Below are 15,670 nucleotides of genomic sequence, written 5' to 3' on the forward strand. Positions count from 1 at the left end.
CAAGGAATTACTTTTCTACCTGGAAACTCACAGGTCAAATCCTATTTGGTGTACCTATTCATCACCAGGCTTTGCTAAGTACTGAAACCAGAGTTTGAAAAAATTGAGAAATGAAATTAAATGTAGGAACATTTCAGGGGCTCCAAAAGAAGATCCCTAGAAAACAGATTAAAGCAGAAACTGTTGGGGAGTTTCAGAGATTGCAGCACAGAATTTGTTTGTGGTGCCTCACAACAAAGCCTTGATTATCTCCACCTTAATTATTCTGATGGCTCCCAAGCTGCAGCACCATCCTCCATGACAGAGAGGTCATGAAAGCAAAAGCTAGCAGTTGCAAATGAAATAGCATAAAACGAGACAAAAATTGAAGCAAAGATTTTTTTTTTTCCAAAGTAAACCAACTTAAAAATGAACAGCAGTCAGAAACTAAAAATGTACCAGGCATATATCAGGGCGTTTTGGCAGAGGCCGTTTTCAGCAACAGACTGCGCAACTCGCTTCTTGTCCCTCAGTCCACACTGGAAGCTTTTCCACTTCAGTGTTTGCTAAAGGTAAAACTTAGTTATTGGTGTTTTCAGGGTGCTAGTGAGTCCCTCAAGATCTACTGGGATAACATTCATTTTTATTTCATTGGGGACGGTGGTGGTGGTCCTTCTCACCCACAGTCCTCCATGTGCCAGTTGAACTGGCTGGGCATTTTTTCTTTTAATTAAACGTTAAACATTTACTTTTATAAATCATCTTCAGTCAGCAAACATTTTCTGAACAAAAGGAAGAAGTCCTTTTGCTCACTCATGCTGCAGCAAAAAGACTTCTCCAACATGTCAGCACACTTCGGAGGCTGCTCCTTATCTTTTCCATGTGTTAAAAAGTACAGCATCCTCCTACACCCTTGTTCTTTCTAAATATTTAGGTTACAAGAAAAGTTTGTGATATGCTACAAATATTTGCCTTCATTATGTTGCTGGCCTTTTTTTCACTACTTCGTGATTATAAAAAGCCTGCTGTAACTTGACAAGAACTAAATATAGCTTCCAACATTGGTACAATACTGGGGGAGGAAAAGGAGAACTGTTGTATATTTAACAAGCTGCGGGAAATAGAAAAAAATGCAAGTGTAAGGAATAATACACGGCAGTAGTATTTCCTGCAAACTGTTGGCTTATGCCATGAGGCTCGTAATTATAACTAGCTTCCTGACTACTTTCTTGGGATGAAGCAGCTGTTTGTTTCATTTAGCCAGCTCCCGCCCAGGACCGGCTCAGCTCCGCTGTAGACATCACCCATCTGGGCTGTACACAGTACCACTCTCAGAGATAAATTGCCCTTTATCAGATATCCAAGAAAGAGTATATAAGAAGAAAAAAAATTGCACTGATCCTGTCCAGGAATTTTAAAAAATAGGCAAACCATAGAGGACTTGAAGTCCCTGCTCCAGATATTTTTTGAGGCTAACTCATGATCCTCCTTTGTGTCCTAAAAGGGTTACAAAGCAACCAGCATGAGAAAACACCCTCACTGAACACTCTTCTTCCATGCTAAGTACTCTGATATCTTCCACGCATTTGTGGATGAAGGCAAGGACGACAGAAGCACTCAGTGCCAAAAAAAAAAGAGGGAGCTGAGATCAGAAAAGCCCAACACAAGGCTCCTGGACAATGCACATGATCAGCAACGTGCACTCAGCTCCTGTATTCTTTCCAGATTGCAACCTTAAACTCCTCTCCAATTTCTTATTCTTCCACCACTCCCACCCCCAAAAGGATTGATCAGGGTCAGGTAATTTCAGAGGGAAAGGAATGTGCCAGATTCTTCACATTGAGAGGATGAAGGGAGTGACAGTGAAGCAGCTAAACGGGATTTTAGGAAACAGTTGGAAAACAAGGGTGAGTGAAACCTACAGGCTGTGTAGAGTCAGGTATGACTCATTTAGTACTTTTGTCTCCATCTTTGTCTGCACTGATGAGCAATGAACTTCTCCTACAACAGCTAAAAAAATAACAAAACATTATCTTAATGTTGTGCTTTTGTATAGAAGCAGGTACTGTTGCTATTGACAAAAGAGTATGTCTGCCAATAAACCTCTATAAATTGAGGCCAGACTGTCTGATACCTGTCTGGACTTTTACCTTCAATATCTTGAGTTCCCCTGAGCCAAGGTCAGAAAGCAAAAGCCCATGCGTTGCAGGCTTGAAGCTGCCACTGAACACACTAGACTGATGCTGTAAATCTGAAGGGGGAGAGGTAATGGAGGAGGGGGAGAGGCATTATGTCTAGCAATCAATTAACAAGACCAATAAATTTGCCGGTGATAAGAAAGCATAATTCTCCTCGCTCACACAATGGTGCATTATGGTGTTTGACAAGCCACGAAATTAAATTAAGAAAGCGCTACCTATAGTTTGCTTTCTTGTTTTCCCGTGCAAAACATCCAGTTAAGGTTGGATAATAGAGATAAAGCAACGTGACTCAAGGCTTTAAGCACAGACTGGGCTATTCCTCCAGATTCAAACATTCACAGCACATTTTCCCAGAACTTGGTATTGCTTAATTCCCTTGCACCTGGAGTCACAGCACTGACCTGAAGATAAGCAAGTCTCTAACAGAAGCACAGATATTCACCAGTTCTGTATTTTAAGGCTTCAGTGATTTGGATTCCTCCTATGAAACCTGGGCTGTCTAGACCATACTACTGAATAGTTACAAAATATTTGCTTTCCATCACAAAGTAAGTATTTATGCCAAAAGCGCATAGTACACAAGCTCAGTAAAACTCATTTTACTTCGTGTAAAAATGAACAGATTGTCTGTGTCAGTCTCTCAGAGATAAATGTGCCACCCCTACTCTGAGCTTTGTTAACCTCTGAAGGTTTATAATGATGGATATATTCCGCTGGCAAAAATTCTTAATAACATAGGCAGGTTGGGCCCCACTAGCACTGCTCTGGAGTGAGTCTTTCCAGCCGGGTCACACAGCTAACATCAGGCACATTCAAACTTACTTCAGAATATAATATTTCAAGTTATCTCTTCCACCAGTACTTTTTGAGCTAAGCACTTTGTCTCAGGCGTACAAGTTAGGAAACTGCAATGCTACTACAGCACTTCTTTATCTCATCCTATTTTAAAGATAAAATACATTCATTTTTCTCTCAGAACCTAGTCAAGGATTAGTGGTAAAAAACAAATGGCAACAGTGGAAGGATATTACATATTGTGTCTATTTATGAGCATGTACGTGCACACAGGGGAGCACGTGCACTGTGCACTTTTCCCTTCCCTTGGCGGTATTAACTATAAGCAATTCTGCGGAGTGATGCCGCTGGAAAGATCAGTCCTCCTGGGATCCTGCACCATGCCCTTCACTCACAAGCCTTGCAGCCTGCTAAAGCTTCATAGCACTTCTGGAAAAATTCTGTAGTACTGTATGGCTCTTAACTTTGTCAGAATCCACAGTGGGGAAAGTGGAAAAGAACCAGTGCTGACCTGAGGAAAAGGGAAGTCCTGCCCTGAGATATTTTAACATTCAAGAGAAAGAGACCTTCTAGCTTGGGTTGAGGAAAATAAAGTAATATTTCAGGCAAGTCAAGACTTCTGACAAATTCTGTTTCAGGAGAAGTAAAACACAATTTTGTGGCTTGATGCCATTTATCTGGAATTTCCCTCTAACTAACAGGAGATATCATAGACAAGAGCAAGCTGCCAGAGGTTCAACATGCCAGCTCTTCACCCTCTCAATTTTCAGCTCCCACCGTCCTGTCAGCCAGCTTGCCACAGGTGGGAGACATTAAGGTATTGAGACTCCCCACCCTGCAGCAGCAATACAGGAGCCTGCCTGAAATCTCAGCTTTAATGCTCTTTAAGCCTACAAAAGTGAAATTATCCAGAACTTTTCTAAGAGCAGCTGTGAGAAATCAAGCTGATTGTTTCCCAGAGGTAAAGATACAGAAATTGGTAATGTTTGGCAGCAGGAGCATTTTGCATCGAAAACCACCTCCAACAGAACATATCTTACTAAATCTAAGCTGAAATGTAAATACTTGTTCTCCCATCCTCTAACTGAGATCTCACAGCTCTCTGACTGTGTATTAATCCCAGGAAAAAAAAAAATCTGCTTCTTCTGTCATTGTTACTCTTATGAGCTTCTTGTAGCTGTGCCGACACTTCTGTTTCTGATTCTGCCAAAGCTTTTGATGCCAATGGGAAAACATATAGTCACAGGCTGGGGAGATGAAAGGAAAAAAAAAAAAATCATAAACCGCTTTTCCCCTTACCTACCCCCCACCCATTCATTCTCCATAGTGGTAGTACACTTTTCAATGGGAATATGAGGATAACTTGAGAATTCACATTTTCCACAGAACTACAGAATAGAAAAGACAGGAAATATTTGGATTAGGAGGACATAGCTTAGGCAAACTCCTCACTGGCAAATGCAGAACTAAAGGTAGGAGAGAGTGGGAGAAAATAACAGGAAAAGTATGTTACCACCAACAATTAGATGCTCTTGACCACAACAGTCAAGACTCAGCAGTGATGGATGGCATTTTAACAAACTGTGACTGAACTGGAAACAACACAGTAAGTACCTCTTTTTCAGAGAGTTCAGAATACCGTAACATCATAGTTTTCACTGATTTCTAAAGCCTTTTTGATGAGAAGCAAAATAATCATTCAAACACAGTTGTTTCTCTACACGGTTGCTCTCACCATAGGCATACTTCTTGTCTAGTCTCAGGCATGATCTAGCCATTTTCTGTAACTTTTGCAGAAGGAACAAAGGGGCCAGAGCACACCAGAGGATCTGTTCTGGCTATTACTGGCAGAAGCAGACTCCAGAGGGGAAGAGGATGTCAATCCTGAAAGAAGAAGGAATTGACTGCATCCAGCTCCTATTTAACCAACTCCTTTCCACAGAACCAAACCAGATAAAATTCAAGTAGTATTTGAAAAAGCTTTCCAGGTTTTTCAAAATATTGGCACATACCAGATCTTATGCCAGCTACTGTGAGCTAAGGTAAAATAAATAAACCAGAGGTGGTACCATAAGAATTCCTTGCCAAGACGCATTAACTTCACGTGTCCACATAAAACCCTCAGAAAATGCAAGGAAGAAGGATGTTATTGCTATAGTAGATCCCTAAATAAATACACACATTCCTGTTCTCTTATAGTAACCTCTCAGTTTGTGCAGCTTCTTTTTGTTATCAAAGTTTTTGATGATGATGGTGGTGGGTCATAGTCAGATACTTTTTGTTCCAGTGGTTGCCAGAAGAAATGTAAAGGATGGAGTTTGGCTGCAGAGCATGTCTAGCCATCCCGGACAGGGCAAGGCCAGCTTCTGGATACAGAGCACGTAGTCAGATAGTTGTTTGTATTCTCAACCTCAATTTCTTGTTTACCTTCCAGTTTCTCTGTGTCACAGGCAGCTTTGAATCTTTTGTCACTGTGCATGTAGCAAGCTGCAACACAGAAGTATTAAATATTCCCACAAACTAAATGGAAAACTAATGCTGATCTCCTTTCAAAAGAGAAGACTGTTAAACTCTCCTTTTTGTACCTTTCTTTTATCTGAGAATGGACATAACACCACTAAGAGTGGCTGGAAAGGTCATTAAAAATATCATATGGTACATCTCCTTGCACCAGACACTTACAGTCGCTTAGAATAGTTCTTTAAGTAATTTTTGTTGAAAAAAATAATCCATGATAATGTAGTTGAATCTGTTGTTTCTCTTACAGAGATTCATCCATTTTTCTCTGAGAAACTTTTCTTTCATTGTTTAACTCATCACTGAGGTTTCTTAACTATATTTGTATTTTCATGATAAGCTCTTCCCACAAGCCATAGCTGCCATTTCTTCCTGCTAGGTACCAACTTTTCTGACGCTGGCCTCTGTTTCTGACTTTTGCCGACAAAAGTGCTCTTCAGTTCTTGAAAACTTTCACCTCAGCTCTAGGCTGCTATCATCAGCTGCAACCAGTAATTCCTCATGGGGCTTTACTAAGCAGAATGTGGCAACAAAGCGGAGTTTTGGTAATAAAAAAAAAAAACAGGTTTTTTTTATCCTCACAAGGAGAAGGAGAGAGTATGGACACACATGAAGGCTCTGTGGGCAGCGGGTTCAAAGATCACATAAATGTTCTGATAACAGCAAGGCTGGCTTATGCATACAGGACGTGCTTTCAGGACAGATGTTGATGCAAGATGGACCTGTCTCCTTCTGGACTCAGTCCCATTACTCTGAAACAGGATGAGCCATCAGAAATGCACTATTCAGAAGCATTATAAAGCAAATAACATGGACTTCAGTAGCAAATCAGAGATATGCATTCTTGTTTCACATCAGATAACAATGATGTTCTTTCTAGTTACTGTAAATCATGAGGTTTTGCAGCTAGCTTTTACCTCACAATTTGAATTCATCTCACAGTATTTGTGCACATCCTTATCAACTAGCTGGAGGAAGAAATTCTTGGGGGTTAAGCCACAGACCCAGAATTGCATCCTTTTTGATAACTTTCTTTCGGAAATGAATTGCTATTTTACGTTAATCCTTTTTTCCGCCTCATTCTCAAACTGAAGTAGCTTAACTAATCTCCTTGCAAATTATTTCATTTGTTTTTTTCAGTGGGCATCACAGGGGGTGGGGGGGAGGGGAACCAATCCCACAGGCCAACACTCTCCATCCCCTCCCCATACTATGCAGGCTGATAAAGAAAAGAAAAATGCATGTATGGCTTACATCTCAGTTGCTCAACAATGAGTTCTGATGCAGACAGTAACTAGTAAGGTTATACAGTTTCCATAGTGACTGACTCATTGGAATTATCTATTTCTGGAATTCCATCAGCATCACTGGTGTGGTTAGAATGGAAGTGTTCTGTGACCAGGGTTGGTCATCAGCTAAGCAGTGGGCAATGGAAGAATTCATTTCCCCAGGAATATTATTGGGAATATTAAACCACCTTGCAAATGGCAGGAACATACCAAAATGTGCGTCGATTTACTAATAAAAATGGGATTAAAATGTAAGTATTACTAAGCCTATCAAACTGCTTTAAATTATTATGAACGTGTCATGCCAATTCTATGACCATCCATAAAAGAACTTGTCACTCCTAAGGTTATGATGGAAAGCATTAACCTGTGCATTACTGCAGGATTACTGACGGTACCAGAATAACATGTTCTAAGCAAAAGTTTAGATTTCTGAAGAGCAACCACTGAACCTTGCTCAATGGGATCTATAAGCCACCATACTGTATATGGCCTACACTTCAGCAATCCACCAGAATGTACCTAATAATGTTTCCCAAAGGCATTACTTGGTCAAGTTTAACCCAGAAGTTCAAATTACAGAAGACAATGAGTTTACTACGTCTTTATGACATTTCCATTAGGGACCCTATTTCTGCCAGGCTCAGTCGTTTCACTACTTGCAATGCCAGAGCTTATGGGAATTGGATTCATTGGGAACTCTCTCAGAACATCCACTCTTTTCCACCATAGAGAAATACTACATATGCTTGCTCTCACTTTTAATTCTTACTGATCTTCACTGCTACAGAACTCTCTAGGAGAGCATTCTAGAAGATGGATAATGAAGCTGAGTGCAAAACACTCTGAAATTAATCACAGAATCATTTAGGTTGGAAAAGACCTTTAAGATCATCGAGTCCAACCGTAAACCTAACATTGCCAAGTCCACCCCTAAGCCAATTTTCACTTTTGGTAAAATCTGTACTTAATTTTTTTTTTTTTTTTTTTTTGGTTGTAAAAGGAATAAAACATATTAACAGTTAGCACGCCTTTAGTTTGTCGTATTTGTAAAACCATTGGGAGATTGACAATGTAACTTATGGGCCTTATACTATCATTTTTCACTCAGTGCTAAGTTCTTCTACAGAGAAATACCCTTAGTTCCCAACGAGTTCAGCACTGTTTCTTTCCACCTTTGCATTTCCTTCAGCCTGAGCTTTTGGGTGCACCATTGTTTTGCAGTGCACTGAGACAACACTGCTCTTCCAACAACAAAGTAATCTCTGAAAATCTTTACAAGGATTTTGAATCATGAGTAGGGCTGATGCACAAGAACATTATTGCTTCCTTATGTATTACCTCTCTAGGCAGCATGTTGAGTATCTTCTCATTTCAGCATGTTTAATGCAAGAAACGCCTCTTATGCTTCAACTGCTTTTAATGCAGAAAGAAGAAACTTTGCTCAAAAGGCAAGAGACATTGCCCCACTAAGACAGGAGAGTTATTAACAGTTACAATGACCAAATTCTGGAACTGTGCCACCTTTTTAATTTAGCAGTACATTTTGGTAGGAGTATACCTGCATAGATACCCATTTGCTTAAACAAAATAGAGTCTTAATGGACTTTCTGATTCAGGACTGCAGTTGTTTCTCCTTGATTACAATGAAGCTCAATGAAACAAATAGGGAATACATACTAGAAGTAAACGCAACTGTTTTTATTTTTAAAATGGGATTGACCTAAATCCATGTTCACCACTTCCTACATATGCCATTTTGCTTAAGCTATCAGCTCTGTGACACACTTTCTTAAAATTTTTATTTAATCCTAACTAATAAAAGACAACTGTATTGAAATAAAGCAAGCTAATAAAAAAATGTCTATGTTAGGGTTTTATACAGAGGCTATGATCTTAACGTATAGGTAAAATTTAAGAAAAGTTGTAAAGGTACTTACCAATTAGATACTAGATTATATATTTAATGTGCAATAAACCAAACGTTTGCTGTAGATGACGTGCCACTGGAAAACTCTTCAGTGAAGAACATAAAGGAAGGAAGGGGAAAGGAAGTCGAGGAAAAGCCCTGAATTCCCACATTGTATAACTCTGCAAACAAAAATCTCCTCTCTCATTAGCTCACCTTTGGCTAGTGATCTCTGGCCCGTTGCATCTGGTACAGCTAGACAATATGTATCCGGACCTAAAAAAGAGTTTTCGGATCCACCGCTGGGTTTGGAAAGCCAGGCGTCCTGGCTTTCTGCTGCTTCTCCACAGTCTACTTCTGGCGGCTCATCCGAGTGAATCTGTATGCAGAAAGTTAAAGGCTGATCACCCTCTTCTGTGGCAGAGCTGTTAACTAGGTCAAGCCAGGACTGCCTCTCAGAATAAACCCCTTTGGATGTCAAGGAAGAAGACAACTCTTGGGAGTTGAAAGTGCTTTCAGGAGAGGAGAGAGAACAAGATGCTTCACTTGACAGAGTCGAGGTGAAGGAGGACTTCTGCTGATCCTGTTTTCCAGAAACAAAGGGAAGAAAAGAAAGAAAAAAGAAAAATTATTTCTGTTCCTAGGTTCTACATGTTATAGATATGCAGCTCAAGTGCTAACTGACCAAAAATTGATGTAATCTGATTAATTATCCATCCAAACAATCCTGAGGTATGGCACCCAATTTCCTACAGAGCAGTAACTTCAGAAACCAAGCCAGAATGAAGCCAGAGATAAAACAGATAAAAACCTGACAAGGTCTAGAAAAAAAAGACCAAGAAAAAATATTGTGTTGAATGTATGTAGTCTTCCACGCTAGGTCTCACACTTATGTCCACTCTTTATTTTGCCTTCACTTTATTGGTCTAATAAAGAGTGTAGAAAAGAAACCCTGAATTAGCCATTGAACATGAAGTTGTCTTGAAGAATTCAATAGATCCATCACTACCATAACAATGGATAGACAGAAATGGGCCCAAGCACAGAAGTACTTTGACCTTTTCAGCACACAAAGCCATCTTACCTGGTCCTTCTAAGGGACTAATCATTCACCAAGGCAAGGCGGCTGACAGGTGATATGATGACAAGTTAACGGTGGAAAGAAAAAGCAGACAGCCATGGGGCAAAGGGCAGGAAAAGGGGAGTAGTACAAGATTTGTGCTGCTCATTCACCTGCTAAGATTCATCCTTCAGCACATAAATCTGCACTAGAGACACATTGGAAATCATTAAGATATCCTAGGACCCTCCATGCCATACTTGTCACCCTGCCTCAACAAGAGTTCATACATCCAGAGAGGGCTCCGAGACATCTAACAGTCATCATTAGGAGCTAGGAGATGAATGAGAGAGATTATGATAAATGCACAATTCCACGTAAAGAAAGGTTGAGAGAAAGAATAAAGTTTTTAAAAGTATTTAGCTTCCCAGACAAGGGAGTAGATGCCTAGGTGTTTGTCCACAGTAGGCATTTACATTGGTTGTATTGCATTATCTCATCGCTAAAAGTAACTCACACAAGAAAGTTGTGGCACCAAACACCACTGAAAAGATGAGGCAAGAGTGTCAAATGCACAATATATACACAAACACACAAATATACATACAAATACCCAGAAGAGGATTAATTGACAGTAATAAATGAAATAATGGAAGACAAGGGAAGACAAAGCCTTATAGTGAAGCTCTTAGAAAAAACTACCAGAAATCCTGGTGAGATCATCACGATATGAAAGCCAGATTTCTTGTATCTGCTACTGCAGAAATTTACTCCTGCAAATCATCTGCTACCGGCCAATGCCAGAATCAGAATACCAGACTTGGTGGACCACAATCTGGCAAGTTTATGTTCTCAATACGTATGTAGACTAGATCTGTGTAAGGATTAAAACAGATTATAATTAAACTTTAAGTTTTTAAAGTATTAAAGTATTAATATTAAGTATTTAATATTACCGAGAAGGTGTTTCTAGGGACACCCAGATAAGCTGCAAACACAATAAAAAGACTAGCCTGGAATACTTATCAATAACCTACTAAACTAGAGATAAGATGTATTCATATAAATCGAACCAAGAATGACAATTTTTTTTTTATTATGATAAACTTCTGCAATTCAGCGTTGCTGTAATGTATATTACTTCCCTTTTACATTAAAAAAAGCAAAGTAGATTTGCTTTCCTGTGCTTCTGATCTAGCTGTATCACATAGCTACTAATTCAGAAGATGAGGAGGACCGTTATCAGATTGTGGGTCACCATTTGTTTGTAGCACTTTCTTCACTTTTGTAAATTTTCAAAGCCATTCCTCCAAGACTGTCCCAAACACTGTGGGACCAGGCTAAATTTATATTCCTATTACAGGAAGTACAACATTGTGTTTCAGGTGCATTTTTGTTTTTAAAAAGGAAACCTTCACAAATGCACCCTAAAGCAAAGGACAAGGAGATGCTGTCATAAACTACATGTATGAGTGATAAAAACACCCTTGGGAACACAGCTGACCTGAAGCATTTCATCTAAGAGCTATCGCAAAGACAAATTGTTGAAGATTTGCACAGCCAAGCAGAACAACCAACCAGTAAAAGCTCTTTCTCACATGGTGTGGGTAGTCTAATTTCGATTGTCTAAAGACAGGAAGGGAAGATGGTAGACCTCACCTCTATTTTGCTGGCATTTGTCCATGTAAAAGAAAGTGCCATTGTGCCTCACTGAGTGGAATATATTTTTGTTATCATTTTTATTATGTGTTAAATAAAAAAATGTGAGTGAGAATAAAGATGACTGCCAGAATGTCTTTCTCTTTCTGTACATGTGTGTTGTGTTTGGTTTTTTTCTTTGGCATGACAAATGTTTACCTGGCTTACTTGAGTGGTTCCTTTGGAAGTTTGGAAATCATGCATATAATAATAAATCTCCATTTGGGGACATTTTAAAAAGCAGATGCTTGAGCCAGCAGATCATAAGGATTCCACTGGAGATCAATGAGTCTCTGGGCATTTTTTAGAGAAAAATTATCGCCATGAAACACCTCAACTGCTCTTTTGGGACTGCTGCAATCTATTGTCTCAACATAGCTGCTGGTTTTTAACTGTAAATCCATTCACATGTGCAGAAATTAATGCAGATGGTGAGTTTAACTTTTGTCCTACAGATGTTAAAATTTACTTCTTCCTCACTTGTTTTTTTTCATCCATAGTACCCAAAAGCATGCATAAATATAGAAAGCTTATGATCGCTGCTCTTCTCTTTTTCAGGTCTGAAAACGGTTTGAGTCAGCAGAGAACAGTACAGCAAGTGAAAACTCTGTGCTAGAAATACAGCAAAATGTTTACTGCTCTAACACATAACAGAGCCTGCATCTGAGTGGCTGTTAGTTTCCAGACTAATGGTTTTTAGTCTGGAGTTGATCTCAAGAAGTTGGGAGGCCTTTCTGCTTAAGACAGCATTGGTTTGATTTTCCAAAAATCAATTAGCTCCTAATTCCTATTTAGCAAAATCCCTTTACACTCAGGAGAAAGAAGTGCAACTTCAAAAAAAGATGAAAGTAATAAAAAGAAATTAACACCAGTCAATGCCTGTGGCATTCTTGATGCTGGGATGGATCTCCAGGGTAAGCGTCTCTTCCAGTAGCAATCTAAAAAGATTCAAGTAGGCCTTCCAAAAGTGGTGTACCCAGAGACTATCCACCCAAATCCATCCCATGTTTGGGACCTCATATCTCGGTTCAAAAACTCTGCAGTGAATGAACAGGCAGCAAGCAATGTTTAACCAGCCTTTCCTGAAACAACCAAGAGCTCCATGCCTCGAACGGACTTCCCAGTGAAAGCTGTGCTTTCCCAATCCTTCCAGGCGTTTTCTTGCTCCAGTAATTGTCCAGAAGTGGGAGGGGCATTAAATTCGGTATTTAAAAGACAACTGCCTTGCAGTCAAACACAGCTCTGTTGGTACCTAACTGCTCCCTACCCACCACACCAGCAAGCTGAGCATAGGGCAGGCACAGGGCAGCTTCTTTCAGTAGCCACTTCTTGGGTGAAAAGATGACAACTTTGCTCAGGAGACACTAAACTTTGCCCATCGGGGAAGGGAGTTTAAGCTGGGGATGAGGAGAAGGGAAATCAACTGAGAGAGGTAGAGGCTGGAGGGAAGATAACCTTTAAGGGAAAGGCTGAGGAAGCAGGACCCCTCGGCACCTGCACCATTGCCTCCCGCCCACGCGTCCCCTGCCAGAACGTGGAGGCCAGCACTCCAGAAGACCATACGGGAAGGAGACAACTGGAGATCGCCTCTGCAGCACCAGACTGACAAGCAGCAGGAAGCCAGAAAAACAGAAAACTAAAAAACAGCACCTGTTTAAAACTCATCATCTGGAAAAATGCAGGCATCCACTCAGAGGTGAGCAGACGGAAAAGACATCTACAGCCTCTTAAAGGCAAGCCACTGAGGTATAAAATTCAAGACGCTTCATTATCGGCCCTCAGCCCAGAATAACTCTTGGAGACGTATTGCCAAGGTTCCTATTTTCTCCAACATTTATAGCCACTCGGACACATTTAACTTCCCGTTAATGCAGGCAATAAACAATCATGTTTTACACAGCGGTGAAGACCACGCAACCCCGCGTGCCAGGTGGGTTGGTTTACAGTGATTAACGCTACACAACTGTGTCAGGAGAGGAAGAGAAGACTGGCTTCTCTGGCTGAAATTGGCTTCTCTGACTGAAACAGAAGGGGGCAAGTGGGTGACAGCGTGACGTACGCTCCCAGCTTTACACGAGCCAATTAAAGATTGCCAGACGGGCAACCCCGTGCATGACATCTCCTTTTATTATTGCCTGCGACCAGGCAAGCTTCTCCAGCTCATCTATGCTTTTCAATTTTGCTCCCACTTCCCTGCCTCTGTGCCCATCCCAGCCACTGGGAGTCATCTCAGCACGCCGCACAGGAACCCGTACCACACCAAGGAGGCAGCAGACCCTTCCCTTCCGTGAGCTGCAATGAGATGGTTTAGTACCCCGGGTTTTACTGCACACCCCTCGATTTTAATTCACAGCTAGGGAAGGGAAAGGCTCAAACTTGGGATTCCTATTTTCAGCTGCATTACCAGCCCAAACAGGACTACTCATTTCTAAACACAGAATTAGGTAAATCTCGTGTCTTAAAGCACATGTAAGGGGAGGTGAGATCACGGGGAAAAGTAACAATATAGAAACAAGATTAATAGGGTGATAAGTGGCTAATAATTAGGCAAGTCAATTTGATTAGACATGTGAGGGTACAGAGTGCTTATTCTAATTTATGAAATTAAGCGAGGCAGAAAGGAATATTCTGGGCAATGCTCTATAGAGAGAGAGAAAAATAGCATAGATTTGGGGAGGATGCCTATTTTCTTTTTTTATAATCTATTTTTCAGAAAATGACTGATTTTATCAACATAAGAAGAGGCCTCTTCCCCTTTAGTTCTCTTCACTGCCACAAAAGCAGCTTCAAATACAGCAGCCTTAAGAACAGCTCACTCGGATAAATACAAATCTGTTGGATGATGGTACCAGGGTCACAAAAAGAAAGAAGATTTGGGACTGATTAAAAAAAAAAAAAGAATAGTGTGAAAAACTAGGTTACGGCAATGAGTTAAAGACCTTGTGAAGAAAGGACACAGCATGTGTATGAGGTAGAGTGACACTTTCCTTTCTCCAGCAAGGTAGATATGCCTCCGTCTGAAGGGGCTGGTTTTTTACAGCGCGAGGCTCCCGGCGGCACAGGCTGCAATAGCTGCGTGCTCTGCCTCCGGGCATCCTCACAGGCACACAGGATGAGCATTTCCAGACGTCGTTCCAGCTTATATCTCAAAGGTCCAGCACCTCAAGAAAGTTTTGTCCCAACTTGCTAGCAACAAGAAACAAGCTCCTTGCTGTAACACTTACCGAAGGAGGAGGTGGCGGCTGGACCGCGTAGGGGGGAGGTGGTGTGTCTGTTATTTCTGGATCATCATGTTCACTTTCGCTGTAGCATTCTGAGGCAGACATGGAAAATGAGCAAAAACAAAGTGTTATGTCAACACTCATTTATTCCTCACAACACTGTGGCAAACAAAGATCAGCAGGTAGGATGTTTTGGGCTGAGGACCGCTCTGTAACAAGTCAGTGTCTCCTACAGTGAATATAAACCCACTTGTGGTAATGCTACGCTACTTCATGGCAACATTCTTTCTTTTGTTTTTTTAAAGCAAAAAATTTGCTAATATTGCTATGTCAGGAAACACTAGATGTCACTGCTCTAGATAGCATCACAAATAGGTTTGGGGTGGTTTGGGGTTTTTTTCCTTCCTTTGCGGGCTTTAAAAAAAAAGGCTGCATCATTTGTAGTATAAGCTAGGGAGACCTGTTGCAAGTAGCAGATGCTGTCCCTTAGTATCTATAACCGGTAAGTTTTCCTGGAGCTAGCAACAGGCATCGGTGTTGTGGCTGCAATTTTGGAGAAAAGAGATTGCTCGCATGGTGCTGTGGAAACCATAGAGCAGCCTCATGAGAGTCTTCTGCCAGCAGACGGAGCTCAGGTCGGCACACCATGCAGCATGGCAGTACTTGTGCAGAGCTACTACTAAAAGTAAACACAGTACTCTAGGGCTATACACCACCCATTTTTTTTTTTTTTTAATAGAAAGCAAGCTGGTAGAGCCTCAATATCCCTTGACATGTGGCAGAGAGCCAGTCATGTTGTTATTTCTTTCAACTACCTGTGTAGCAGGTGGAAGCATTTTCTCAGATGCTTTTAAAAAGTGGATTAAATGAAGTGAAAATCATTGATAAAGCGAGACACAGAAAAGGGGAGGCAGTAAGTTGCGAGTTCCTATTCCCAGGGCCCGGCTGTAACCATTGGGCAAGATCACTTCCCTCTGCTAAATCTCCCAGCGCGCTCCAGC

The 15,670-nt window shown here is 40.9% G+C and overlaps 1 protein-coding gene across 1 annotated transcript in view; it reads right to left on the reverse strand.

Moving 5' to 3' along the window:
- The window catches only part of IPCEF1 (interaction protein for cytohesin exchange factors 1), a gene marked incomplete at its 5' end in the record, with an annotated part of 19,738 nt that extends 4,977 nt beyond the window's left edge, over positions 1-14,761 (reverse strand). Inside the window, 2 exons of the mRNA XM_010291151.1 lie at positions 8,907-9,273; positions 14,673-14,761. Coding sequence (XP_010289453.1) covers positions 8,907-9,273; positions 14,673-14,761 — 456 coding nt within the window. The remainder of the gene's footprint in view (positions 1-8,906; positions 9,274-14,672) is intronic.
- Between the last annotated feature and the right edge of the window lie 909 nt (positions 14,762-15,670).

Source organism: Phaethon lepturus, unplaced genomic scaffold (assembly GCF_000687285.1).
Source record: "Phaethon lepturus isolate BGI_N335 unplaced genomic scaffold, ASM68728v1 scaffold977, whole genome shotgun sequence".
NCBI lineage: Eukaryota > Metazoa > Chordata > Aves > Phaethontiformes > Phaethontidae > Phaethon > Phaethon lepturus.